The 27,938-nt window shown below is 40.4% G+C and overlaps 1 protein-coding gene across 7 annotated transcripts in view; it reads right to left on the bottom strand.

Annotated features, from left to right (window-relative positions):
• TENM4 (teneurin transmembrane protein 4) overlaps positions 1 to 27,938 on the bottom strand; it is a 610,330-nt gene that overhangs the window by 205,448 nt on the left and 376,944 nt on the right. For 5 of the 7 annotated variants that reach the window (XM_075742510.1, XM_075742514.1, XM_075742513.1 and 2 more), the window contains 3 exons: positions 10,160 to 10,412; positions 4,812 to 4,910; positions 2,499 to 2,734 (listed from right to left, as the gene is read on the bottom strand). In XM_075742510.1, coding sequence (XP_075598625.1) covers positions 2,499 to 2,734; positions 4,812 to 4,910; positions 10,160 to 10,412 — 588 coding nt within the window. Of the gene's footprint in view, positions 1 to 980; positions 1,205 to 2,498; positions 2,735 to 4,811; positions 4,911 to 10,159; positions 10,413 to 27,938 lie in introns of those variants that run through there. The other 2 variants (XM_075742515.1, XM_075742516.1) reach the window with 1 other exon arrangement.

The following is a 27,938-nucleotide window of genomic DNA, read 5'->3' as shown; positions in this document are numbered from 1 at the left end:
TGAAGTATTTCCGTTAAGCGATCAGTGTACAAAAAAACAGAGTAAATGTCAAGCCACTGCCATGGGACCCAATCCAAAGTCCATTCACTTAAATGGAAGTCTTTCCAATGACCTCAGTTTGCTTTGGAGGATGAACATGGTCATTAAAAAAGATCATTTCTATGGTTGTTTTAACTAACAAGAGCAGGTGGAAAGTAGCCAAGTTCCCAACATAGATGAGCTGTTCTATAGATTAGATCTTCTTCCTCATGATTAAGTTATACCTTACCACTCAAATAGTCCCCATGGCATCAAAAAGAGCAAGACACTGCTTAAACGAGGAAAGATACCTGTAAGAAAATTCAACTATCTAAATACAGGGAAAAAAAAACCCCAAAACTGGAGGAAAAACAGAGATTTGTTTGCAAATAAACCAGGTTATTTAAAAGAATGAACAAGTTCCTGTGCAGTTATTATCAAAATGCAAAATGTCTCAGCTTAACTTAGTGAAAGTACAAACATTTTGACTCCCCGATTCATTTTTTTTTGTTTTGGGTTAGGTGATACAATTCTTGTCTGCAACTTGACAGGATGTAGAAAATAATTACAAATGAAAAGGTTATTCATAATTTTTAAATGAGTTAATTAGTAAACCCCGCCAGAGTCACTCATTACAGTAATTAATAATTGATTATACTTGAAATTAAACACAATTTTTCATCAAAATCTAATTAAATATCTGCCTTTTTGCCTTTTGATTAGAACACTGGGTCTGGTAGAGACAATCTTTGCTAAATATGTTTATGCTGAACTGAACTATTGAATTTGATTTTTAATAATTGATAGTTCCTTTAGAAATTAGTAATTATGACCCATAATTACAGCAGTTCAACCTGATCAGCATTTCTGGCGCCTCGCCAGCCATTTGTGGAGCCAGGCAAATGCCACAGGATTCATCTGAACGAGGGAGAAACGGATGGGAGAGCACTCAATGGACCTACCTTTTAACCACATTAACCGTGATTTTAAACAGGAGCCTGATCTTTTCAGAACTCTGAAAAAGGTTTTTGAGTTGGAGAATACCGACTGCAAACCAAACTCTTCTCAATCTATCAAATGGTAAGCATCTCCTCCGTCAGAATTAATAGGCACCGCTGTTCTGAGGTATAACTGTACTCCTCTGACACACTGAGATAATGTCCAAAGGAACCATGTTCGGGGCATAAGGAGAATACCAGACAAATGAGAAAGGCGAGTCCAAATGTACGTAGCAAATGATGAAAATTGACTGCATATTTCATCAAACTGCTGCTGATTTAATGTTGGTTAATTAATCATTTCTGCTCCTCTTACAGGAGGCATAAAAGTGACCAGAGTATGATGCAAGGCAGAAGTGGAAAAGTATCAGTCATTAAAGAAGTGTACATAAAAGGAACACAGTAAAAGCAATCCTTTGTGGCAGTGCTAATTATACTCTTGTGAAATGAAAGCAGAAATCTTTCGATCCAGGCTGAGATTTGTAATTCTAACCACAACCTTTTATAGATCATTAGTGTACAGGAAGTCACAGCGAAATCAAAAAGACTCATTTGTGCCATGAGAAACGGGCTTTTTTTACCTATGATCACATCTGTAAGTGTCTGACAACTAAAGTTTGCACCACTGACAGTTTAAAATAGAAGTCTAGGAATGGACCTTTGTAAGACATTTGTAATGCAAATATCAAATCTAACTGAAGAAAAAGTAATGGTAACACCCCAACTTTACAGGCTGAAAAATATAATTTTCACTTCTAACATTTCAATTACTTTTGCAACAAATACTGAGAATGCTTTTTTGCAATGAACAATGACATCTCTTATAAACCAGAGAAATTCAGATCATGCAGAGCACAAGAAAAATCTACTGCTGCTCCACCCAAGTAGCAAATTTCCCCAACTCCCCTACTCAAAGAAAGCCCTGCTGGACCACAATCTAAACTCAGTCCTTCCCTATGCTCCAGTTCACTCTGTGAACTTCAATATCGTTGGTTGAACGGCTAGGATGTGCCACCAAAAGACAGAATAAAACCACATTTTTGTGTGTCAGGATCTTGGTTCTGACCCTGCTCCCATCAAAGCCAACGGCAGAGAATTCCCATGGACTTTGATGTGACTGTAACTGGGACATGGACCTCACCGCCTCTTTTAATGGGTAACTTTGAGACAATCTGGTGGGTTTGTCTCACTCCAGGTACACTTTCCTCTGCAGAATGTAAACAGTCCATGCCACTGAAGGGAGCACAACGTATGACTCACTCATGTTTTACTAAGCTCTTCTGGCTCTATGACATGTGTTTGGCTCCCTACCATAGCATTGCAACCACAGTTAAGTCAACAGAAGCCTTATTTCCCCGTCACTTTGTAACATGATCTTGACCATTAACATTATGGGTGAGTCTGTAGAGAAATGAAATGAAAGCAGAAAAAAGAAAAAAAAAAAAAAAACCCAAACAAAAAACAAAACAGAAACAAGCTTACCTACAAAATACGCCAGCAGGATCACCAGCGTGACTGAGATGACGATGGCACTCAGGGCAGCGCATTTCCAGTTACAGTACTTATACGGTTTCTTCAGGTTAAAGGCAGGCCTAGAGAAGGTACTTCTGGGAAGGGGCCTAGGGGGAGGTGAGTACACAGTGCTGGACGTCAAGGGATATCCTGGCGACGTCGTACAAAAAAGGGGAGAAGTGCCTCCAGGTTTGAACAGGAAGTGCCTGAGGGAAGAAAGACCAACAGCAAGTGACTCCTCACACAGATCGAAGCCGAGGAAGACGTGAGGTGGGAGGATGGCGACTGCTGCTGGGACGAGGAAAGCAGGTCCACACAATGCTGGCTACGGACATGGATGGCATGCACGAAAGAGAAGAATAAAAATCATAGGCAAGTCACACAGAGTAAAGGAAAACAAAACAAAACAAAAAAATCACAGTGCCAACAATGCCACAGAGAACCCTTCAAGGGCAGGAGTCCCCTCTGTGGAAGAGCTGGCCTTAGAGTGAGATGAATACCCCAAGCACAGCTACAACAGACTGGTGGCACGGGCAGCACCAGGGGCCTGCTCACGCTCCCACAGAAATGCCCTGCGGAGACTGAAGAGGAGCATGGGTCGGATTAAAGAGGGGAAGGTGTTTACCAATTCATTGATCACTGCATGAGAGCGTTTTTTGTATGGCATTGGTGAATGCGGATGGGGAGAGAGAGCTTAAGCCATTCCATAGCACCCAAATTGTCACGGAGGGGAATATTCACACTGTCCCCGCCCAGCAAATTTAAGCGTTGGACAATGGCACGGCTAAAAGCATCAAAGCCCAGAATCCAAGTCCTCTGTAACGCCAGTGGGGAGAGGCACCTGCTTCAAGAAAGCAGTCCAGAGCACCTTACTTTGATGCCTACGTATAAAAAGTGTGAATTACTGTCAAAGGCAACAGCGTTTCCTGCCCAGTGACACATTGGGAGGCACCGTATTTTGCCCGTTACTACAGATGCAGCCTGAGAGCCAGCCTGTGAGGACCTTGTGTGAGACTCATGTAAAGTCCGTGCAAAAAGAACCCACTGCAGACCATGAGTTCCTGAAATGAAATGTCCCAATGGGAGTTCTCTCCACGGGAATCCTAAATGAAAAACCTAATTTTGGTGGGACATCACAAAGTTACAAGGCATTCAAATGCCGGGAATGAAACTTGGGAAACAGATCTGACTTGTCTATTACCATGCCGATGTAAAACAATAATCCAGCTTGTGAGGACTGAGAAATAGCCTCAGCGCAGTTTGCACCTTCTGCCATGGTTATGGGGACGGATTTGCAGCCAGCGCAAACGCAGTCAGCATGGGGCCATGGGAGTCAGTCAAACCAGTGGATTACACCAGATGAAGACCCGACTGTTTTCCCCTTGAAGTAACTTGTGCAGTCACAGGGGGAAATGTCACATGCAGAAACCTCACCATGCAGAAAAGCCACTAATTCGTGCAGTATAAAGTAACATATAATTCTCCAAAATAGGTGTTTGTACTATTACAGCCATGGGTTTATTGGTACTCTAAGCATGACTGCTGAGCATTAGAGAAAGATTCATTATTTCTGCTAATGTTCTACATCAAAACATTCATTTTTACAAGGACTCAGATACTCTTCTGGTTTCGGAAATTGTTTAGGCACAGAGGTATCTGTTCTCAGCAAAGAGGGACCTGCAGTGTTCAAGTACACCAATTAGATCTTCAGTTAATGGTGGCTACCAAATCAGAAACTGCCAACACAAGGTCAACATTTTTGGCACTAAGTATCCATTTAAAAGTTGTTTGTAACTAAAAGTTAAGTGATAAAAAGTTAGGCAAAAAAGCCAGAATGGATTGTAAAGTCAGAATCAAAGGCTTGGCTTACATATAACACTAGTAGGCACTTGTAAGATAAGGCACGTGGAGAATATCAACTTTACAATGAAGTATCAGGTTGCCACTACAATATTGGTTTAAGATCTTTATAAAAATGAAATTAATCTTAGTTTATATGGGACTCAAATTTGCTGTAGGTACTTCTTACTAATGAAATTACTTTCCAGACAAGTGGGGAAAAAAGCAAATGGCATGCTGTGGCTCACTAGCATATTAATGAGTGTGCCATTAATATGTACAGGACACAGTGCTCCAAGCTCCAGAACCTTGGTTTTTTAAAGCCATCTCGGAAGAGGCCAGCAATGGTGTTGCCCTTAAACATCATTGATATGACCAAATGCTTTCATGCAAGGATCATAACGACTGTACAGTAAACAGGAAGACCACATAAGTGTCACATACCCATCATTGTAAGCACCGTCATGTCGGGAGGAGGTGAGAATGTCCATCTCAATGAGGTTGTCCTGCAATGTCTCTAGGAATGTCTGCTTTGCTATGTTTCTACATACATATGGAAACATGAATGAAGCCAGTGAGTCATGCATATATGAAGTGTGATCTTATAAACCACAATGGTTATAGTGCAGTTGTGCATGGAATTAGAATGATGGACCATATATTTATATGTATAAGATGCTACACATATACATATATAGCTTTTAAGAATGTTCACTTCTCTCTATATACACTATATATATGCATATACACACATATAAGCACACACGCTCATGTGCATGTATAAAAAAAAGTTGATGTCTTTGTTCATGTCACATTATTTACTGCCAGTGACACATGAAACCTTCTGAACTGCTGGATTCAAAAGATTAGATTTCAATCCAGCACAGCTGTAACCTTGTTATACTCCTGCATCTGTCTTAGTCTTACTCTGAAAAGGCACCGCACAGTATCTATATCCCACTGTGGCCAATACCTTGGTAGCACAGTTCCATCTAACGTCCTCATGGATTTCCAGTGAAAATCTGTCACTCCTTTGCTTACGTTTCAGTTTTGCATTCAAGAATTTTTTAATTACCAATTTGCTTAATTTGTTTTCCTTTGTGGAACAATAACTTGCTATTTAGAAGTTTCAAAATGCAAGTTTTGTTCAATATGAGTATTCCAAATAAAAGTCTCTCAGTGGTAAACAGAAGCTGGGAAAAGGTTGTCCTGCTACCCAAATTCCAATACAGAGTATTGGCTATAATCTGGATAATACAGGCAATAGGTGAGGTACTTGGGGCCTGTACGTGGAAAAGCCTGGTTTTGACTTTGCGCACAACAGTGACATTTTGCAATATCTGGCCTCCCCGGCATTTACTTTGATGAGTCACATTTTGACCTATATACACTAAACTGTTTTGTACTTTTTGAGGAGAATAGCAGGAACATAAAGAATTAAGTCAGAGGCACAGCTGGGAACAGACTGTGTCTTTCTCACCTTCGGGCTTGTTTCGCAAGACCTGGCAAAAGAACATTTTTCCCATTTTTTCTAGAAACAAAAAACAGTCCTGATTTTGTCCATGTCTGTTTGCAGCATCAAAACTGAATCTAAGCCTGAATGTGAATAAATTTCCTGGTCAAAACTAGCAAAAGGAACATAACAGCATTGTGACATTTTATCACTTATGCAGGATTAAGCGCTTACAGGATATAAGTGACATGATGTGAACTCAAACGAGAACTCCTCTGTCAAAGAAACTGGATTCAGGTAACATGCTAATATGCCAAGAGAAACCAGCCCTGTCACATTATACAAACCTTGATAGTCTCTTCTAAAATGTCCTCAACCTTAATTTTCATTTCTACTTCCTCCTCTTCCTGCTGCTAATGCCAGCACTTGTTTAGCTCAACTCGCTGCTTTTGGAGGCCTCTGGGCTGCTTTGACAGACAGATCTACTCCTTGATCTGAACGAAAGTAAAGTGACTCCTGTTCATAGCTTTGGAGTAAAGTGGATCGACATGCATGAGCTGTGTGTCATAGCACTTGAGGCATCAATCCATCCCCAAGCGTTAGCGGCTTCCTCACATTCCCTGGGAATGCAGGAAAGGTTGGATGTTGAAGTCGATGCAAAAAGAAGCAACGTATGTGCATGCACTGCGCATTTAATGGGTAAGAGGCAAGGCATCTAGCAACACACCAATCAATAAAAGTTCATCAGTAGTTAAAATCCATGTCAAATTGGTTCCATGAATTTCAGTTGCGGATTGTCAATAAAACAGAAGAGGGGAGGGTTATATAATCTTATAATGTATATAGTTGTAACAGCGAGGTCGCTGGGTCACCGAGGTGACTAATGCATGCCTGTCCTCCTCACTGGAGGCTGGACAGAGTCCACTCCCTTGAAGATTTCCTGTGCATAGCTGTCTAGTTACAAACCACTCTTCCTTCTCATTATGAGTTGTGGTGGCAGAATCCAACCTTACAAGATTACCACATGAAATTTCCTGGGAATGGAAGTCTTCTGAATGCTGTTGGCTTGTCAACTAAACGTCCATCTAGTTGGCATTTATTTGCTCCCCCTCAAACGTAGAAGAACAGAAAGGAGACCACAGAAGAAGGAAGAGTGAGGAATAAATATGGGGGGAACTGACTTACCTGTCAGGAGTGACTGCTGAGCAAAGATCTTCTCATCACAACCTTGATAATATATTGTTTTTAAAGCAAAAAAAAAAAAAAAGGGGGGGGGGAACGGACAGGAAAAGAAAGAGGAAGAAGGAGAAACAGAGAAAAGGGAGTAAAGGGAAACTAATGAAAAGAAGGGAGAGAAGAGGAGGGGCTCTTCCTCTTGCAACATATAAAGTTCTCAGATATAGGGTATGCTGATTGTGTCGGCTGTACACTTGTGCTACACATCTCTGCTTGCCTTTGCACTGCAGTATGGAAACTTCCAGGCAGTGATAAACCACCCTAAATTCCCAGTTCTGAATACTGCCTGGAGTCCATGGCAGTCAAAATCAGGCTTCTTCAAACTCTGGGGTGCTTAAAATCTCTAACTATAGGCACGTTTCACAGCCTGTGACAATCCCTGTTTAAAAGACGTAGCTTTTTCTTCATGTTTTCTCTCTCTGTTGACTAATATGGGATTTAAAAAAAATGGATATTCAACAGAAATACAATTCCATTTTTGACATGAGATTACTATAATCTCCGATTGCTACACTTCAAAGGCCTTAATTCTTGGATTAATGTCTCTTGGCCAGGATTTATTTTTCTACATATTGGACATTTTATTCTCTTAGGTGGAGGTCTTTTTTTGGTTCTAAAAATCTTGGCAGTGGGGAAGGTCGACTTCATGGAAGAGGAGGAATTGAGCACCCAAGTTTGCTAAACAGCTCTGAAGCCTGGTGGTTTATGTCTACAGAATTCCCACCGAAGGAAATGGAAGACCTCTGCATGTCAGAAGAGCAGACTGTTAGAGTGGAGATTTGTCACAGATTTACTGATCATCTAGGCAGCACAGCCTCTTTGCATTATGACACCATTATAACACATTTTATTTTCTTAATGTTGTTTAGTGAAGGAACAAAAGCCTGTCTGTCATGCTCTATAGATGCACTCATTTGCTGTTTGGCATAAAATTACACATTCTTTTCCAACATGTTTGTTCTCTGAAGAGACACTGGGCAAAATTACGCCATTCCAACCAGTGTGTCAAAATCCACAACATCAGTCTTGAAATGACCTGTTTTCCATCCAATGAATAAAATGGTTAAATTGAGGATCAATTACAAGTGTGACTGATCTGTGATGCAAGTGAAATCATCAAATGATGCAGAAAGATCTCTTCATGCAGGTAGGCCTCCAATTTCCAGTTTGGTTAATAGCAATGGTATGATCAACCCAACTTGCTGAAAGAACAGTCTGCTTCAGGTCTTAAAAATTTTCACCCACAATGATTTTGTGGAGAAGAAATGGGGACAGTTTTTAAGGATGTGCTCATTTGCAATTTAACATGAACAGTCCAGGACTCGCCAGATAATTGTTCTGTCTATGAACTCCTGCATTTATTAAGATGTGGTAGGGTTGTCTCTCCATCTCCCTCTGTGATCGCCACCAGAATTGGACAAATGGGGACAGGATGTTTGCAGCAAAGAGCTTTTATCTGTGACATTCCTCCACTGATCCAGCAGCAAGGACATTCTTTCTCAATTGTAAGGTTTTGAGAGACTCCAGTCAGATATGAGGATGTCTTGGCACTATTAAAACAGTATATTATGTCTTCTCCAAAGAATTTAAAACTTGGTTTAGAAAAAGGCACAGGTCTTCCTCCAGAATTATAGAACATTATTCACAAAATGACTGCAGGAATGAGGCCGATGTATTTTTTAACGTTGGTTGTTTTGGGTTTTTTTAAAGAAATAACATATAAAAGTCAATGCTTGAGTATATATGCTCAAGCATTAGTAACACAATGTAATTACTGAAACTGTTGCCAAATCACACTTGCAGTACTTGCTTATAATTTTGTCTTAATCTCTTGGATCCAGCTTCTTAGTTGGGTCTTTTTAATCAAGCAGTCGCAGAGAAATTAATTATCCTTAAATGCCATAAAATGTGATATTGAGGTCTGTTTTGGAAGTTTGAGAGGACCAGCAGACATAGCTCATTCTCAAAAAGATCGACAGATGCGCTTATATTTATAAAAACATTTTCTTAGCAGAAGCTGGCAAAACTGGGTACATTTTGTCCCAGGATGCAGACACAGCTACCACTGATCTCAGCGAGATTTCTACAGGCAGTAATGCGACAAATTTGGCCACTGTCTCAGTTTTCAGTTAGTATATGTTTTTTGCTGTCTAAAATCTTTCTTTTTGGAGAAGATGAGACAAATGAGGGGAAAAAGGCAGCTAAGTGCACCATGTTAGGCCTGGAAGACTTCTCTCCAGACTGAAAAAGATACCATGTATGGGAGCTAATGACTCCAGCATCTCCAGTGGTTTCTCCGGAGCAAAGGAAATGGTGAAGCAAAACCTCTGGAGAATGTAAAAACTGAGTTTCAAGCGGGACAGCAAGAAGTAGCTGCACTCACCATCAGATGGGAGGACTGAGGCTGAGGGAGTTTGACAACTCCCTTTTCCAGAACCTACATAGAATCTAAACAAAACTATGAACTAGAACAACTCCGTGCACCCTTGTCACACCCTCTGTGCGTTGCATAGGTGGAAAAGAATTTAAGAGCTAAATGGAAACACCATTAATTGACTGATGCCCTGCTATTCAGTGTTTCATGCTTGCTGGAGCGATGTTGTACGATAGTAAAATGCAGCAGCTGACCTCTCCTCATTAGGTAAAACAAGATCAGCCTTTCCTGAATGATGTACTACAAAAGTATATCTGCTTGATGAGGCACAGCTAGAAGGCTAAATCTTTTCAATATATTGACTGATTTCAGTTTCTTAAATAGGATATTGATTTATCCTACCACATAGGAAGAAAAGACATTAAAGGAAAATAAAAGAAAGAAAACCAAGAACATTTTAATCTATGATCCTGATTCCAATTTTAAATTAGGAAAATAACCTTATGAGCAGCTGTTAAAGACAATATTTTTAGTTTATGAAAGAAGAGCAATTTCCTCTTCTCCTAGTCCAAATAAAAAACCACAGGGAATAATAAATACAACTTAAAATGCATAAGCCAAACAATAGTTCACAAACTGAACAGCTAGCTATACAGATGTGTGTATTTTCCATAACATCCTTCGCACACACAATCAGCACATTGTAAAGTACTAAAGAAAATGACGTACCTAGTCTCCAGTGGGATGTTACTGTTAAGTAACCAGTTGTCCTGAGCATGGGCTGGCTCTTGAGTGCTGGCTGGTTGTTCTCCAGAAAGAGAGTGGTCCGTAGGAGCTGGGCTGGGGTTGCTGCGTGGAGTGAAGTTCCCTCTGTTTAGGGAATTGATGGAGGCCGCGTGATGTTGATTTGGGGTGTGAGCATGTGATATTGGAGGTGGTGGAGTTCTAAGTCTTGAATGATTTTGAAGATTTGGAGGATGGTCTAAAACAGAAGTAAAATATTTTTTAAGGTTCGTGATTTGAGCTGCTCTGCATTCGTTTCTGTGCAGGCACTCCTGAAAAATATGAAGACTGGGATGCCACATCTCCTAAACCAAACCCAAAAGGGTAACACAGCCTTGTTCCATATGGTCTAATAACACATGCATTGATCCCCCAGCCGGCTAGAAAAATAGTTTGGTTTCATGCACAAAAGTTATGAAAGCTTAAAGCACTGCAAGAAGGCTGTCCTGACAACCAAGTTAACTCCGATGAACAACTGCAGGTTGCAAACTGCAATCTATCTGTGACACTGATTTGTGATAAAGCATGAAAAATACAACCAGCCCAGATAGATAACACTTTAGAGAAATTTTATGATGGATATACAGCTCCCAGTGAAGTTTGTTCTGCTTGTTTTGCCAGAGAACTTTCAATAGTTAGGTCAACAAGAAGACTGAGAATACATTTAATCATAGACTGAGTTTAGGGAAAGCCATAAAACTGTGTCAGGGTTACACAATTTAACAAAATCCAATAGTTTGTATTGTTAGAGACGTACTCAAACTGAGTAAAGAATGTATGTGGCATAAAAACTGAGGTGTCAGGAAAATGAAACAACATATAGTGCAGAAAGATGCAAAGATGAGTGATATGCCTGCTGTGGGTTAAAACTCAAAACTATTAGCCAAGAGTCCAAAGAAGGTAGATTGAGGAATGCAAACATTTAAGAAAGACCAACCTAATGCTGATTATATTGGTGTGTTTAGTTTTTTAATTAAGTATCAAGGATTTTTTTCACATATTTTCTGGAAACCAATTAAAAGTAAAATATTTGATGGAACTGGAGGGAGACTGACAGTTCAGCATACAGGAAACTTATTTCTCTCTGATTTTAGTAGGTTTATGCTTGTAAGTCATTAATGCACAACACTTATCTGATGCCTTATCTGACAAAAAATGTAAATTATATCAATCTAATACTTACCGGACAGACTTCTGTATCATGAAAAACTGACACGAATGTGCTCTGTAATTAGAGAGCTCAGAACTGAATGAACTGCACACAGTCCTAAATTACAATGAATGGTATCAGCAATTGCCATGACATCTAATGACACTTTTGAAATCTGGATTAGGACTTGGATTCAGGAGAGGAAGAGGGAAAGCATTTACAGTATTTCTGTTACCTCTTGGATATTTAGATGCATAAGATAAAATGTAATGGTTGGTGAGATACAGCCCATCCCTTCCCTCCTCACCCTGTATTGACTCACAATACCTTACCATTCACTACGGTTGATTATACCAAAACCTTAGGGTGGTGGAGGTGATCTACCAAAAAAAAATTAGAAGGTTTTAATTACTAAGGTGCCATTATTGTGTTTGAATGTGTATCTACCTCTGGCTTTGTTAGGTTAGACATGGGACCGGGGTGTACATTCTATGGGGAGAACTGAGTGCTTTTAGGGTCTCAATCCATTTACCTTATACTCTGAGCAAGGTCAGAGGAACACCTTAAAAGTGCTGTTCTCTCTGTTGTATATCAGTACAATACAAGCTCAAAAAAAAGAGGTCCATACTGGTCATCTACACGTGGACTATGAATGGAATATTCAGAAGTCCGACTTAGCTCATCTAAAATTAATAATGCCATACTGGACTGATCTAACACTAGTTAGCCCTGAAAAAGTCTGTACATCAGCCAGTAAACTAAAGGGAAAGACAGAGCAATGACCATGGACTGTAGGAACGAGGAATATCAGAACCAAACCAGGTCTGACCTCAGCTCTACAGTGCCATGTGAATCAAAGCATCCAACCATCCTTGGCCTGGATATTATTGGGGATTGTCGCTTAACTGAAGCCCTGACCATGGAGGTAATAAAAACGACAGTGGAAGAATCCTACTGCTGGATTAATTAAATTAGTGACTCATTCTCCCACTCAACAGACAGCAGCCATGATTGCTAGAGGCAGAAAGAAGACGGGAAGGCAGGCAGAGAACGCACCAAAACCTGCGGTCTACAGGAACATGTCTGCTTTGCAGACAAAGGGAAATAGGAACAGCATATTAATTCCAGGCTGAGGGAGTTGGCCATAAATAGAGGATTTCCAGTTTTTAGGGCTGTCAATCTATCACGGTTCACAAGAACTTAATTCATCCCAGAGAAAATGACTTGTCTAATCAGGAGCAACATACCAAAGGTTTCCAAGATCAATTACTTGAGTTTTTATTACAACTGATGCCTGAGATGAATACTCTGCACAAACAGGAAAGGGGGGCAAGTGGGTAAATCCTGGAATATGTAATAGGTGTTTTGTGAAGTTCTCCCGCTATCGGTTGACTTTCCCTACCGGAGACACCATTTTCAGACTCTGAGTCAGAGCCTGTTTCCAAAGATCTGTTATGTAAATTCTAATTTACACCCTATTATTGCAGACACATTGCAGATGCTATTATGGATAACGCTTTCGAATCAAGTAAAAAAGTGTCATTTTCATTCTCTATTTGCATACCCTCTGTGATTTCTTTGCTAAGTAAAGACAGCACATCTATCTTACTCTGGTCTATGGGATTTTTCACAGGATTTTATAGCTTGTATTTCTTTTTCTGACATTTAGGTAGCTTTTCCTCCCAGAATATTTTTAATTTTATTCATATACAAATTCTGAACACTTATGTCATGTCTGAGCATTACTGAATTTAATATACCTTGACTAGGATTAGCAACTATTTCCCTTGCCACCTTATCTTTTTTTTTTTTCCTTCTTCTTCTAAGTTAAGGAACATTAGAAAAAAGGTGTAGATGAAAGCACAAACTACGAAATCTTCCTACTGAAAATTACTGCAGCTGTGCAGGATTTTCTTGATGTGAGAAAACTATTGAGGTTCTTACCCTCTGCGGTTGCCAAAGATCCTATGGATTTGCAAAGGATAAGGGAATCCCACAAAGAGAATTCTTTCATGATTTTCTAAAATTGCAATTGTCCCCTTATTTGAACACGCTCTTTTTAACTTGTTCCGCAATGGTTGAGAGATATAAAGTCTGTGGTTATATTTCCGTGCAGGAAGGAGAACCTTAATGCTGGCTGTGGGGCCTCTCTTACATCATGTATGTGCATGTATCTTACACAGCGGGAAGATGCTCTGATTATCCTGCTATATATATTATATATAAACACTGTACAGTTAGAGTTGCTTAGGCAGCACTGAATTTTTGCAGATCCTACCACTCGGGTGGGATACCGGGGAAGTAAGGTAGAGCTTTCTGCATCTAACAGCAAGCTGTTATTGGGACAACAGCACCACAGGAATTCATCATGCTTTATAGAGAAGCAGGACATTGTGGCCTCTGCACAAATTGTACTAGGTTCCCCAGACTTTTCTTAAGGAACTAACTGTGACTATTTGGAGTACTCAGAGAGAGTAATTACCTGGCTTACTCAAAAAGAGGTAATTTTCAAAATTTTCCTCCTTGCAGTTTTCCTCCTTGGTTTCCAAAAAGAAACTGAGTTTATCATTCCCTTTCTACTTGTTGCTGGCATGAAAAACCTGACATATGCTATTCAGAAAGACCAGCTAAGCTAACAAAGTACTGAGGAATAAAACAAACACCTTGTAAAACAACACTCCTCCCTCCAAATTTCTAATAATCTCCAGAATCAAGCAACACAGCCTATAGGATGATTTTTGCCTTGAAGGGACAGCACAAGAGATCTGTCAACAGCAAAGGAGTCCTCCCAGCCTTAGATGCCAGGGGACAATGAAAGAGGGTCCGGTGATAAAGTTCAACATTTCTAGAAGATAGGGTGGCACTGTGGAAGTCAAAATAGCTCAGAACTTAACAAACACCTCTGTAAGCCTTATTTTATCTAATGGGTCTCCAAAGTGTGTCAAACATGAAATACATCAGTATTCAAGTGTAATGAAACACTGGTAATCTGATTGCATAAAACATCAATAGAAATCAAGTTGGTTTTGTGTTGCTTTTTTGTTTGTTTTTTTTTAACATTAAAATGTCATTGGCTAACACTGGCTTGGTAACCACAGATAAAGCAGAGCTGAAAGATAACTCAGTTAATGAAGCTTGCACTTGGCACACATTAGAGAGCCTTGACAGAATCCCGTGAATGAAGAATTGAATAAATGTGAACCATACAAAGATTACCAATGAGGAGCTAATATGACAAAATTTAAATAAAAGGTCTGAACCTCATGTTCCTTTTCTTTCCCTTAATCTTTAATAAGTAGCACTGTTTTGAAATTAGTCTATGTAACAATTACACTTTCTGATTCATTAGGTTTTGGGATTGTGTTCAGGGCAAATGTGTTAACCTCAGATACATTCTCATCTTTTTTTTTCCCAGCTTCTCCTGTTCCTCCACACATTTGTCATTTGTATGTCTGCTCATATTCAGACAGCCTGATGCCTGACTGGTGTCTGGGTTAGCTACAGGAAATATTTCTCTTTACTCACTGTATATAGTGCCAGGTGGAATGAATCACTCGTTGCTCCTTTGAACTTAAACTCCACAGTAGCTGTGATGACTAACTTGGTAGTGTGACTTTGGGCAATCGTGCTTATACCCACACGCAGAGAAATCCCTGCCATTGCAGAGGAAACAATTTTTTTCATAATAATGAACTCTGCATTCAACCGACAGAGCAGCTAAGAGCCTTACTTTGGCTCCAGGACCATGTTTCAATCTTCTGCAGATGTACACTCACACCACCAGCCAGCTGAAATGACCTTCACAGGCTCCCTGTCCCTTTGGGTGCCACTGGGTATGGAAGCTGGGGTGCCTTCACTCGTTAATCTGATGAGCCTCTTTAGGTCAGGTGAACTGTGAAAGACTGAACTGGGTCTTCCCCAGCACCCTTCTAGGGGGCACAGAGAGTTTGCTGTTAAAATTGAGACAGCTTGCCAGAAACAGGTTCCCTACTGGACACATGGCAAGCCAACGACAGCATCTGCAAAATGAAAAGCAAGCAGAATATTTCACCCCCAGGTTGGCAGATAATGGAAAAATAGGAGGAGAGAAATCAGAATGGGAGACGCTATCTGCTCAAAGGGTAACTCGGTGGCTTCTGGTGACAGCCCGGATCAACTGCAGACCAAGCTTTTCTCTCATTTGCATAGAATCAAGCTAAATGTGCAACATCTGGACCGAGCTGAAGCAATGTGCAAAGATGGCACCTCTGTCGTATCAAGTAGGTCCATCTCAGGGCTGTTATTGATATTCTGCAATCTAGAGGAGAATTTCCTCCTTCAAGGAATGTCGTACAACAGAATCTGTCTACATGGGACAGTCAGGTAGTCTAATGAGGAAGCCACCCCACAGGATGGTGATAGAGATGGAGTGAAACAAGTCACTCAGTATTCAGATGATTTATCTCCACAGAGATGTCCGTCTTCCCTCACTAACACTTAAAAACTGGAATTAGTGCTACAATTTGAGCAACTGAGTCTCTCCTTCAGAAGAATATCCACTGAATTTGATTTAAGACTAGCTTCTCCTACCGTCCAGAGGAGTGTTTGTACCATGCTGTGAAATACATGTTTTTTTTCTGTAGCAACATCTTATGCTGCTGGTTTTCAAAATGCTAAGCCACAAAATGACACTGCATCATAAATGAAAACAGAAAACTGATGTATAATCTCCATTAGATAACAAAACAAAAATAGGAAGCTACCTTGATGTTTTTTCTCTATTTTATTTTAAGTAACAGCATAATAGGAAGCTGCTGTTCCATCAAGGACTCTCACCAGAAAAGAGCGTAGTCCTCACCATGCAGTTAAAAGCAGCACTGTGGATGTCCTGATTCTGGAGTGTATTCTGGTTCAGAGTCTTCTCAAAGTTGAGCTCCTTGAATCCCAATCTTTACAGCCTTCTATCTCACTGATTCTTTATCATGCTATATGGATAGACATGCAACCGTCTGTGTTATATGGATGATTGAGAAAAACCTGAGAAAAACCTAAGAAAAACCTTCCTGTGCTCACCTGTATTGTAAATTTGGTGTAGTCTTTTGTCCAGAAAAGTCCTACAAGCATTGGAAACTATTTAATAGAAGAAAATTGCTATACAAATGTAAATAGTTTTGAGTGTTCATCTAAATGTGCAACTTGGACATTGAATTTGCAATAGCCTTTGCAAATTTTTTTTTAGTGGATACCAAAAAGAAGTTGCAGAACATAAAAACTGTAGAAAAATTTCATGACAACACTTCCTACAGCGTCCCTGTGAATATCTCCAGTCATCAACTGTAGCTATTTTATACATTGTGGGTAAAGCTACCTATAGCAGGACCAGTGAAAAAAGACTATAACTATCAAAATCTAAACTTGACCTCCTTTTTGTACACTGTGCAAAAATTGCAATCATTCTTCATCTTGCAAATAAACTGAAACCAGTAGCAAGTGGAAATGGAGGGCCTAGAAACCACACAGCAGATAAAATGGCACTGATTGACAAGTCTAGGCTTTATAAACTATGAGGACTTCATTCTGAAACATACTTAAGTAAGCTCATTTGTTTAGATGAATGACAGCAAAAATCAGGCCCACCTGCATGGTACAGGTGCACACATAAAACTAGTTGAAGCTCCTCTCTAGCTGCACAGATTAACACTTCATTGTTTTTACTGTCTATAGGAAAAAACAGGTACACCAAATCAAGTCCAAACAAGCCATCTCCGCTGTATTTTTCTCATCAGATGTGTACATTACATGCAAGCTTTCCTCTCAAGTGCCAAAGTGCCTTTGCAAAAGCAAAATATTGACTTTTGGGTTTGAAATCAATGTTTTTGTTTGATGCTAGGCTGTCAGGCTTTGGCTGTAGATAGTCAACGAGAGCTCTGGGTGGTTGTTTTTTCACCAGTATGTACCTGATAGAATTGAACGCCCGAAAAGTAATGCTTTCAAAAAGGTCCGTGTCACTGTCAAAGGATGGTTGAATCACCATCCCTGGAGGTATTTAAAAGACGTGTAGATTCGGTGCTTAGGGGCATGGTTTAGTGGTGGACTTGGCAGTGCTGGGTTAATGGTTGGACTTGATGATCTTAAAGGTCTTTACCAACCTAAATGATTCTATGATGATATGCAGACTTTTAACCCATGGTGTTCATTATTTAACTTAATAAAAAGGAATCACGAACTAACAAAATCAAGGCAGATGATTACTATTTAGACTCTGACAGTTTATGAAGAATCATTGCCTTAAACATGGAGGAAAGAGGAAAAACCCCAGAATATCCGGCAGAGTGTAAATGAGTTACTTAAATTTAAATAACATATTTAAGTTCTTAAATAAGTTACTGGAAATATGCGAAAGCAGCCTCTACAGTGCCCAACGAAGCGAATTTTCTTGCAGTCCTGGAGACTCCAGATCTTCTGCTGGACTTACTGAAAAGGAACACCTTTAACTACGCTGACAGTATACACTGGTGGCAATAGTAGCCATGGAAGGCTCAAGCTGTTGAACTGCTGCCCGTTCTGGTCAAGGAATATAAACAAACAAACATATATTTCTATATATAACAATGCATCATTATAGCTCCTTACCTCTTAGAAAGGCCCCAAACATCAAACCTGACTGTGAGCCTCGCCACTCTGGTGACATGCTGCCGTCACGCCTCAAGTCTGGGTTCTCATGTCTGGAAACCCGTAATTACAACTCTCTTAATTTTCAGGAGGGTGCTCAGATCACTTTGCTGTGCCATTTTGACAGCACTGACGGCTTCCATGAGCTCCCTTCCAGCTAAGTGACTGAGGACAACCCACCTCCACTGCATCTTACTGGGGGACAACACCCTAATGTGAGGGAAGAAAATCCACTGACGTGAGCAAAGGATGGCATATCCGTGCTCTGATTTTGAGTTGCTACACATCACACTCATTGAATGTTTCTAAACATGTGTGCCTAAAATTGCAACCTACCTGGTGAAGAACTGGGAGCCCGCAGCTCTCTCTTTTCTAAGAGATGTAGGAAGCCGGTACTTCTGAAAATGTCTGCCTTTTTTTAAGTGTCAAAAGCTATATTCAGTTGCCCATGGTTTATATATTGCAACGTATGCTATATAAACCCTAAAACTCATCTGCAGTCAGCCAGGATATCCCAGTGGCTGGGGATTAGGTAATGCCTGTGTCACTGGAACGATCACCCCTCACAAGCCTCCTTCCAGTGGTGTCCAACTTGCACAGGCTCAGCACAAGCAGCTGGGTGCCATCCCTCATGCATAAAAGGCCCAGAGAAATGGAAATAACTCTCAGATTCGCTGCCGCCACGCCACTGCACATTTAAGAAAGACAACTTTTATTACACCTAAGGTTATCCTTCATGAAAGAAATGTGGCGCATTTCTCTGAAGTCTGCAGTTTATTGACTTGAGGCACTGAGGAACTCTTTCGTACAGAGAGAGTTTAACTGGTTTCCCTGCGTATGCTGTCTCCTGTGTCTGTTGTGTGGTTCTTTCATACAGTAACATATGGAGACAAATATATACACAAACAGAAAACCACACAGTTCAGCCTTGTCCAAACCAGACATGATTAGCTGGTATAGTTACACCGGCAAATTTCTGAATTGTTTGTGTAAAGCAGTTCCCCAGACTAAAGTACATCCAAAAAGGTGCCTTTGGCTGCTGTAATAGCAAATAAACTCAGGATTTTGCCAGCACAGCTCTCTCAAATATTGTTGGCTTTCTTTTTCATATACCTATATTGGCAAAGCTTTGAAATATAGACCTGATCTTTGCCTGTTTCTCCCTAAAAATAAAATGAACAGTCTCTATTTTGCTTATGCCCTTCAAAAATCTTCTCTAAACTGAAGTGCTGTTGTGCCTTAGCTGTACACAAACAAACAGGACTGACAGATCCCCAGCTCCATCAGCCAAGCTGACTATTTATAGCAGCTGAGGAAATAGTCTGTTTTATATAATTTTTACAATGTTGTTAGCAGTGACGATCCAGAAACCGTCCTTTTGCAAGTACGAAGCGATGCAACTTCCACGCAGTTCGACTGCATGACAGGACAAGGTATGCGCTCGCAGTGGTCAGGGTGAAAGATTAACATGCTGCAAAAACATTTTAAAAATTTACTGTATTCAGTGTTAACTCGCAAGCTTTGGGTCTGGATTCCGACCTCTGAGGAGCATGTAATTCCCAGAGCCACCAGGGAGCTGCACAGCACAGCCATCCGAGGGAGGGGTTTGTCCCTTTCTTTTTCATTTGTACGTGTCCCGGGCTTGTGAATGAATCAGTCTCTGGAAACGCACAATTCCATTATTTCACAGCAAAGCGCTTATGGAATGTGACATGATGTGGTGTAGCACAATGCCAACAAGCACTAATGATTTTAATTATTTACTCTAGAGAAAGAAATGGGGAAATTTCATGTTGGCAGCAACTGAAATAAACTATTTCAAGTCTTTGCTGGCAAATGCAGATTTTTTTCATGACTTTGGATCAACTTCTGTACATGCTGCCACCCAGGTGCCACCAAACAGAGGCCCTGCACAGTACACAACTAGTTTGCCAGTTTTTCCTTTGTTACCCGCTCCTTACCCCCATCCTCTTAATTTTTTTTTTTTTTTTTTTGCTGCCTTTAAAGTTTTAACAAAGCCACTTCTGTTAAATACCTCCAAAGCCCAACATAAACCGGTGACAATTCTATCTGACAGCTGTGACTGACATGATGTCTGTCACAGTGATTAATACCTACATCCCCCGCCCCATCCACTGCGTATACAAAAGCTGACCGATTTCCTTTGGTGAAAACCATGGGAGCAGTTAAGTGTAAAATCTCTCTGCACAGGTGGAAAACCTTATTCCCTTTGGCACGGGAATGTGATTTGTGAGAGCTGGGCTCCATGACCTTTCCCTTCAGGTTCTATTTGACATTCTCGGAAGCATGATGGCAGAAGGCTGCACTCCACATAATTCTGAAACAGACATAAAACTTTTATATTTTTATTAACACTTGAAGAGGCCACTAAAAGAAAATCAAAACTATGAATCTGTCAAGACACCACTCAGCAATGCTGCACTTTGTTCACAAAAGTACCACGACGGAGGGCAACGTTGATCCGGTGTGTATGTTTGTCTGTCTATTCATAACACCTCCACCCCTAAATATCTCAGCGCTAATTAATACAGTCCCTCTGGCAACACACTTCTGAGAGGAAATATGCATGATGAGTCTCATTTATGGTTAGTCTCAGTTATCACATACTTTTTTTTTGCTTCTATGTTTTATGATATAAATCTCTAGAATGTAACAAATATCAACAAAATTATAAATACACATACTCCAAAATATAAATAGATCATAAAGACATTTCTAGATGTTCTGATGTTAATTTTTTACCCTATTATTCTGAATGTAGGTTTGTATAGCGCTGCCTTGTTACAGACAGATAGATGTATACAAATGTATGCAGTGTTATAAGGACAGAAAAAACATGTTACAGTTAAAAGATTTTGATCTTTTCTTAATTCCTGCTCTTAACTTTTTTGTTTCCCTACCAGGAGGTATTGCCTTTTCTGGCATCACACATTCAAGTGACGCTTGCTGCCCACCAACTTTCATCTTGGAAAAAGGGCTAAACTAAAATGAATAAATAAAACAGTGGATGAGGGAAAAACTGTGGATGTTATCTACCTGGACTTTAGTAAAGCCTTTCACACCATTTCCACAGCATTCTTCTGCAGAAACTGGCTGCTCATGGCTTGGATGGATGTACACTTCTCTAGGTAAAGAACTGGCTGGATGGCCAGGCCCAAGGAGCTGTGGTGAACGGAGGTAAATCCAGTCAGTAGCCGGTCACAGGTGGTGTTCCCCAGGGCTCAGTACTGGGGCCAGTTATCTTTAACATCTTTATCAATGATCTGGACGAGGGGATTGAGTGCACCCTCAGTAAGTTTGCAGATGACACCAAGTTGGGCAGGAGTGTTGATCTGCCTGAGTGCAGGAAGGCTCTACAGAGGGATCTGGACAGGCTGGATTGATGGGCCAAGGCCAACTGTATGAGTTTCAACAAGGCTCAGTGCTGGGTCCTGCACTTGGGTCACAACAACCCCAGGCAACGCTACAGGCTTGGGGCAGAGTGGATGGAGAGGGCAGTGTGCCCAGGTGGTCAAAGCGGCTAACAGCATCCTGACTTGGATCAGCAATAGTGTGGCCAGCAGGACCAGGGCAGTGACCATCCCCCTGTACTGGGCACTGGTGAGGCTGAGGGAACTGGGGTTGTTGAGCCTGGAGAAAAGGAGGCTGAGGGGAGACCTGATCACTCTCTACAGCTCCCTGAAAGGAGGTTGTAGCCAGGTGGGGGTTGGTCTCTTCTCCCAAGTAACAAGCGATAGGACAAGAGGAAATGGCCTCAAGTTGCACCAGGGGAGGTTTAGATTGGATATCAGGAAATATTTCTTCACCAAAAGGGTTGTCAATCATTGGAACAGGCTGCCCAGGGAAGTGGTTCAGTTGCCATCCCTGGAGATATTTAAAAGACGTGTAGATGTGGTGCTTAGGGACACGGTTTAGTGGTGGACTTGGCAGTGTTAGGTTTACAGTTGGACTTGATGATCTTAAAAGGTCTTTTCCAACCTCAATGATTCTATGCTACTATAATTCTATGAAAAAGGTTTCTGGTAGAACAAAAAGACTGCCCTAGCTTTTCTGAAAAAACTGCAAAAAAAAGTTGTACCAGAATTATTCTTTATTATCCTAGTGTCTTTTGTGGTTTTCTTTAGTTCAGGAGAAACTGAGAAAAAACACTGTACCAGGCTATACAGCAGTTATTGTCAAGCCCACAAGATAGGAAATAGTTAGAAAGAGGTATATCTATTTCTGCAAGTCATACTTCATAGGCACAAGTCTACAAACTGCCCATGTGTGAAACTGCCACTGGATTGCTGATAGCTCTAAGTATGCCAATAGGGAGATTTTCACATGCACAAACAGAACTTACGTACCATCTCCCATTTAGTCCGTGGCACTATGCCACTCAGTGACCTCTGTGACCCGGAAAAATTCACCACGAAAATTTTAAAATCAAACCTTGAATTAATGATATTAGTGCCAACCCCTGAAGCCAGGCATTCAGATTGTTTAATAATGTACTTTGGAGATACATAGTCCTAGCACTAACTGAAGTCCAATATTAGCTGAAGATTCCCATAGCATGTGGCTGTTCAAGAGAGTGACAGTGCACGCAGATAACACTTTGGCATGAAGTCTGCGACTTTAAAGCTCAGTCAGATTATCATGAAAGATGAATTTTCTAAGGTTCTTTTCATTACTTTCTGTAAGTGCTCTTGACATTCTCCAAAGCAGTTTAGGAGAGCTTCCTAGGAAAAATGTCAAAATAAAGTAATAATTTCTTATAATATTGTTCAACAAAATGTGAGCATGGCATGATTTAGAAATGAAGATCAGCAACTTATGAAGACAGTGCACACATGCACACACCTATATATTATCAAGGGCTTCAGTGTGATCAAAACAATAAACAATAATTTCATATGTGCATTGTCAACGAACTAGAGTTAAAACAACTGGTTAGTGTAGAAAGGGGATTTCATATGACCTTCAAGTATCCTGACAATATACATTTCAACTATATATGAAACTTCTTTTTCAAACATTGGTAGTTATTCACTGAGCAAAACAATTTATACTGGCTTCATACTGGAAGCATTTGCTATACAATTTATACTCCTTTCTAACTCTTTTTAAACAGAACAAATCAAGTTCAGTATGGAGTCGTATTAAAACACTGCCTTGCTTTTTTAGGGACAATCTTGTTAAAACTAGTTTACTATCTGCTACGAGTAGCAATTGGCACAACTCTATGAGGGTGACAAAATTTTTTTAATTAAAGAGATTATCATAAAGATATATTTTATTATCTGTAACTCAAGAACTACGAGTGATAAAGGTTTGGGGTTTTTTTTGTTCTCTTCATAGTCCAGAGCCTCCCCTACCCCCTAGCTGAATGATGTACGGTCTGGAATGGACCCACCATAAACCACAGGCTGTAAATTAAACAGTAGGATGAATAACTGGCTGGAGGGTTTTAGGAATGTTAACATAACACGTTACTCAGTCTACTGTGAGGGAACTTCTTTCAAAAACTACATTTCTGAAGTAGAAGCACAATTACTTAATAACATGATTTAAATGAATAATGACTAGGTATTTTTAGCTACAAGGCTTAAGTTTCACAGAATATGTTTATGCATAGAACTTTGGATTACTTATTTTTATCCTAAAGGTTCCTAAAGCACTTCACATATTTACCAAATTGATATCCAAACTACAGGAAAGAATCATTTAACTCATCCCTGAAAGGCCATCATGCCTGCCAAAGAACAAGACAGTTGCTGCATGAAGGATGAAGGCCTCACTCTGCTGAAGAGAACTGCAAAACTCGGAAAGACTTTAGTAAGGTTGGAATTTTAAAACTCATGTTCTGCAAAATAATACCTTAATACTTGAGGGTAACTTTAATAGTGGAAACCAGGCAGGACTTTCTTTATTCTTCAGTTCCAGTGATCAAAGCATGACAGGGACAGATTGGTATTTGCTGTTACGAATCTAGCAGCCTACCTCCCTGTCAGTGTAACCATTTGGAAAGAAATGTGCAGAAACTCCCACAGAGATACACTGCCCTTGATATGCAGCAAAACTCCTGTATTGTCAATACTTGCCTTGATCTGCAAGGTAACTCTTGATGTCAGCGGCAGTTTTGTGCACAGTGCGGGCAGTATATGGTTCCTAAGGAAAGTTTTAGAAGCTGGGGATGCAGTGAGATTAATCAGTATTTGATGCTTCACTGGAGAAAAACAAATGAGCAGGGTTTGCGGATACAGTCAGTAAGGAACATTCAAGTGCAGCCAGAAAAAAACATATCACACTGAAAAATTACAAATGAAGACAGAGAAAAGGAGCAAGAGTGAGGCAGGGGAAGGTTAGCCTTGAAGAAAGGATCATTGACAGAAGGACCAGACTCTCTTCAACTCTTCCACAGTTGTTCTTCTGAACTATAAATTCTCTTCTGGACCATCCCTGATTTCCCCCCATCAGCCAAATCTGAACTCCTCAAGCCCTGCCAAACTGTCCTTAAAGCTATCCTATCTTGTAAGCCATATAAACCAGGGGAGGGTGGAAGTAGATGCCCAAATTTCTCTGCACCTCTCTCCTATGGAAGATTCATGGGCAAAGCACCAAACTGCTCCCTGAAGTGAAGCCATGGACTCAACTCTGATGGGATCTTCTGGGCCAAGAGATGGCCTGACCTCATGGAAAAACTCTGGGCAGCAGGGAATTTACACTCAATTTCTTTAAATTCATAGCAGTAAAGTTGCCAGTTACAAACCTCAAAAGCTTCTGTGTAATTGCACAGTGTCTAGTGGAGGAGTAAAGTGATACTCTCCCTATTTGGGACATGATGCTTTTAAAATAATCTATCTGGTATACACTGAGAGCCAGAAACATAAATAATATTTTTTATTGCATAGCAACTTTCACCCTACATTCTCCAAGTAATTTACAGCATTAATTAGTTAAGAGCATCTGATAACAGGACTCCATATTAAGATGATTATGACTATAATTAAAGGTAATGAAATGATGAAAGGACCTGTGCTTGATTTGTACATTAAAATACTGAACTCTGAAGTAACAAAAACAAAATTGAGCACAAAGATTTGTGACTAAGTACACACGAACTTCATTTCTCTAGGCCAATCCTGCCTCTAGCTAGGAATATGTGTGTGTGAGATCTGAAAGATTTGGTAAAAGCGTTGCTGTGGTACAGAGATTAACACAAGAGCAGCAAAAAAGAAGACCAGTAAGGCACACAGGGTTTTGTGGTGGCAATTAAAATGGATGGCTGAGCTTAAATGTTTTAGCTTCTAAAAGAAAATGGTTTGGATGACAGTAACAAGAATTCTTCAAGATTTGTTGTCCATTTTGGTTCTGTTCTTGATGGACACATATTGCATGCATTCAGGATCATTATCATTTGGAGAGATATATTTGCTGAGACCGAGGATGCACCTTGAATAACCTTTTATTCCCATGAGCGAGGCATGATGGGCAGTGTGTACCAGCAGTTGTGTAGTCTCTCTGCAACTGCCAAATCCAAACAGAACACAATGCTGCTGTGGCAGGGTAGGATGGCTGGCCAAGAGACAGCTTTCTAAAAAGATCAAGATTTGACTCCTTCAAATGGAGTGAGGAGAGAAAGCACGGAACTACAGAGAATACCTGACCAAGATTATGGCTGGAACCCAGCCTTCTAGAGATAATTTTTTCGTGACTCTTGCAAACAAGCTATTTCCAAAGCAGCAGAAGTAATAATGTGTGGCTTTCTGATGGCTGCTTGGTAGCACACATGTTTTGGCTGACCTGCAGGCTACTGACAAAAAGAACGGGCATCAGTGTAATCCTCCTTGTCCTTTCTTCCACAAAGGCACTAATTTAGATCATGCTCCTCTACCCAGTTTCCAATTCCTTCAAAACTTGTAGAAATTTGGTATCTTTGAGACCTCTGATCTCCCCCATTAAGCAGCTGAAACTGGCCACCAGCTAAAAAAAATATGTACAGGGTGTCAGGCAGATAGGCAACACAGTTATTTCAGCCTTATTTCCTTAGGAAACACAGATGAAAAATTAAGGTTATTGCATTGGGAGGATAAATACAGATTATTAGATCTATGAAACATTTTTTAACAAACCTGCCCAAAGTATTGCTTTTCTTTAGTCACTACATAGGCAGACAGTGTATCGTTGTCTTCAGGTAAAATGCTGCCTCCATCTTAAAGAGTTCAAGATTTAATGTGGAGAAAAAGTGGTGACAATCATCTTTCTGTCTTGGACGAAACTCCATTTTTTTTTTAGGAATCAGTATTAAAAACTCCAGTGAAGTGACATAACACCTAAGTGTCCTTCAGTGCAAAAAGAACCTTCTTTTTCTTCTTCCCTCTAAAAGACTTAGGATCTCCATGAGATCATCCACAGAAGACAGAGTACAGCTTGTGATGAGGGACTTGTCTAGTCAAACGGCCTCCCCATAATGATGAAAGGTGTCAAAATTGTGGATGAAACACAAAACTGCATGGAGGGGATTTATTATCTATATACATAGTACAGTCACCAAAGTTTGTAGTAACTCTAAACTTCACTCTGCAGCCCAATGGGAACCAACGGATTCTGAGAATTTGCGTTAATTAAAAGTTTGTATCACACCACTGATGTCTGATAATTAGCCATTCAGAATTGAAGGCTGGTAGATTAATAACATTTGTATCCAAATAAATCAAGAAACTCTGATTCGTCCTCTCCAGAAGCTGTCTTTGGCTGTTGCTACAGACATCCTTCATTAGAGACCACTACCTCTAGCAAATCAAACAAGGATCCATGCACAAGTATCAATAGTATTTCTATTTCTTAGCTAACTTGGAGTTACTGATAAATATTCTGCTGATTCCAAAAGGGTTTCTACCTACAAAGCATGCCAAACGATCATTTAGTTCTGAGCCAGGGTCAGAGTTATCCCAACATTGATTCCTCACAGCTCTAGGGAAACACAGCTTGAGTCATGGGGACCTTAGCAGCAGCAAGAAGGAGAATTGTGCCTCTTTATATGGAAAAATGCAAGGGGGGCACCTTCCTCATTTTTGGTTTTTTTTTTCTTGTAGCTGTGAAGGCTACTCTATACATGCACATAGAATCATAGAATCATAGAATGGTTTGAGTTGGAAGGGACCTCAAAGCCCATCTAGTTCCAACCCCCAGCCATGGGCAGGGACACCCTCCACTAGCCCAGGTTGCCCAAAGCCCCATCCAACCTGGCCTTCAACACTGCCAGGGAGCCAGGGGCCTCCACAACCTCTCTGGGCAACCTGTTCCAGTGCCTCACCACCCTCACAGGGAAGAATTTCTTTCTAACATCTAATCTAAATCGACCCTCCTGCAGCTTAAACCCATTCCCCCTTGTCCTGTCACTACACTCCCTGATAAACAGTCCCTCACCATCTTTCCTGTAGGCCCCTTCAGGTACTGGTAAGCCGCAATCAGATCTCCCCAGAGCCTTCCCTTCTCCAGGCTGAACAATCCCATACCAGGTTCCTACGCTTTTCCCTAAGCATTTGATGCTGGGCATTTCTGAAAACCTGCCCAGATACTGCTCTGATGCAATTATAGAGGCAATAATCAAGGCTGGACAAGTTAAGGTAAGACTGGAAAGAGGATTCCAGCAAGACGTAAAAGGGGAGGAAAAGGAAGTGGGTGGAGTACTCCAAAACTGCCAGGCATCCAGAGCAAAGCATTCTGAACTAATGAGAGTATTTAAAATCGTCAGACAAAATCTGTGCAAGATTGTGTTAAGATATTATTGTTCAAACATCTGCTTCTACATCAACATCCAGAAAAGATGAAGCTTAGGAACACTCCAAAAAGAATTGTGGGTTGTTTGGTTGTTGGGTTTTTTTTGTTTTTTTTTTTTTTTTTTTTTTTTATTTCAGA

This window comes from Balearica regulorum, chromosome 1 (assembly GCF_011004875.1).
Source record: "Balearica regulorum gibbericeps isolate bBalReg1 chromosome 1, bBalReg1.pri, whole genome shotgun sequence".
Classification (NCBI taxonomy): Eukaryota; Metazoa; Chordata; class Aves; order Gruiformes; family Gruidae; genus Balearica; species Balearica regulorum.
Note: the sequence above shows the minus strand (reverse complement) of the source record. Positions and strands in the feature narration are given on the sequence as shown.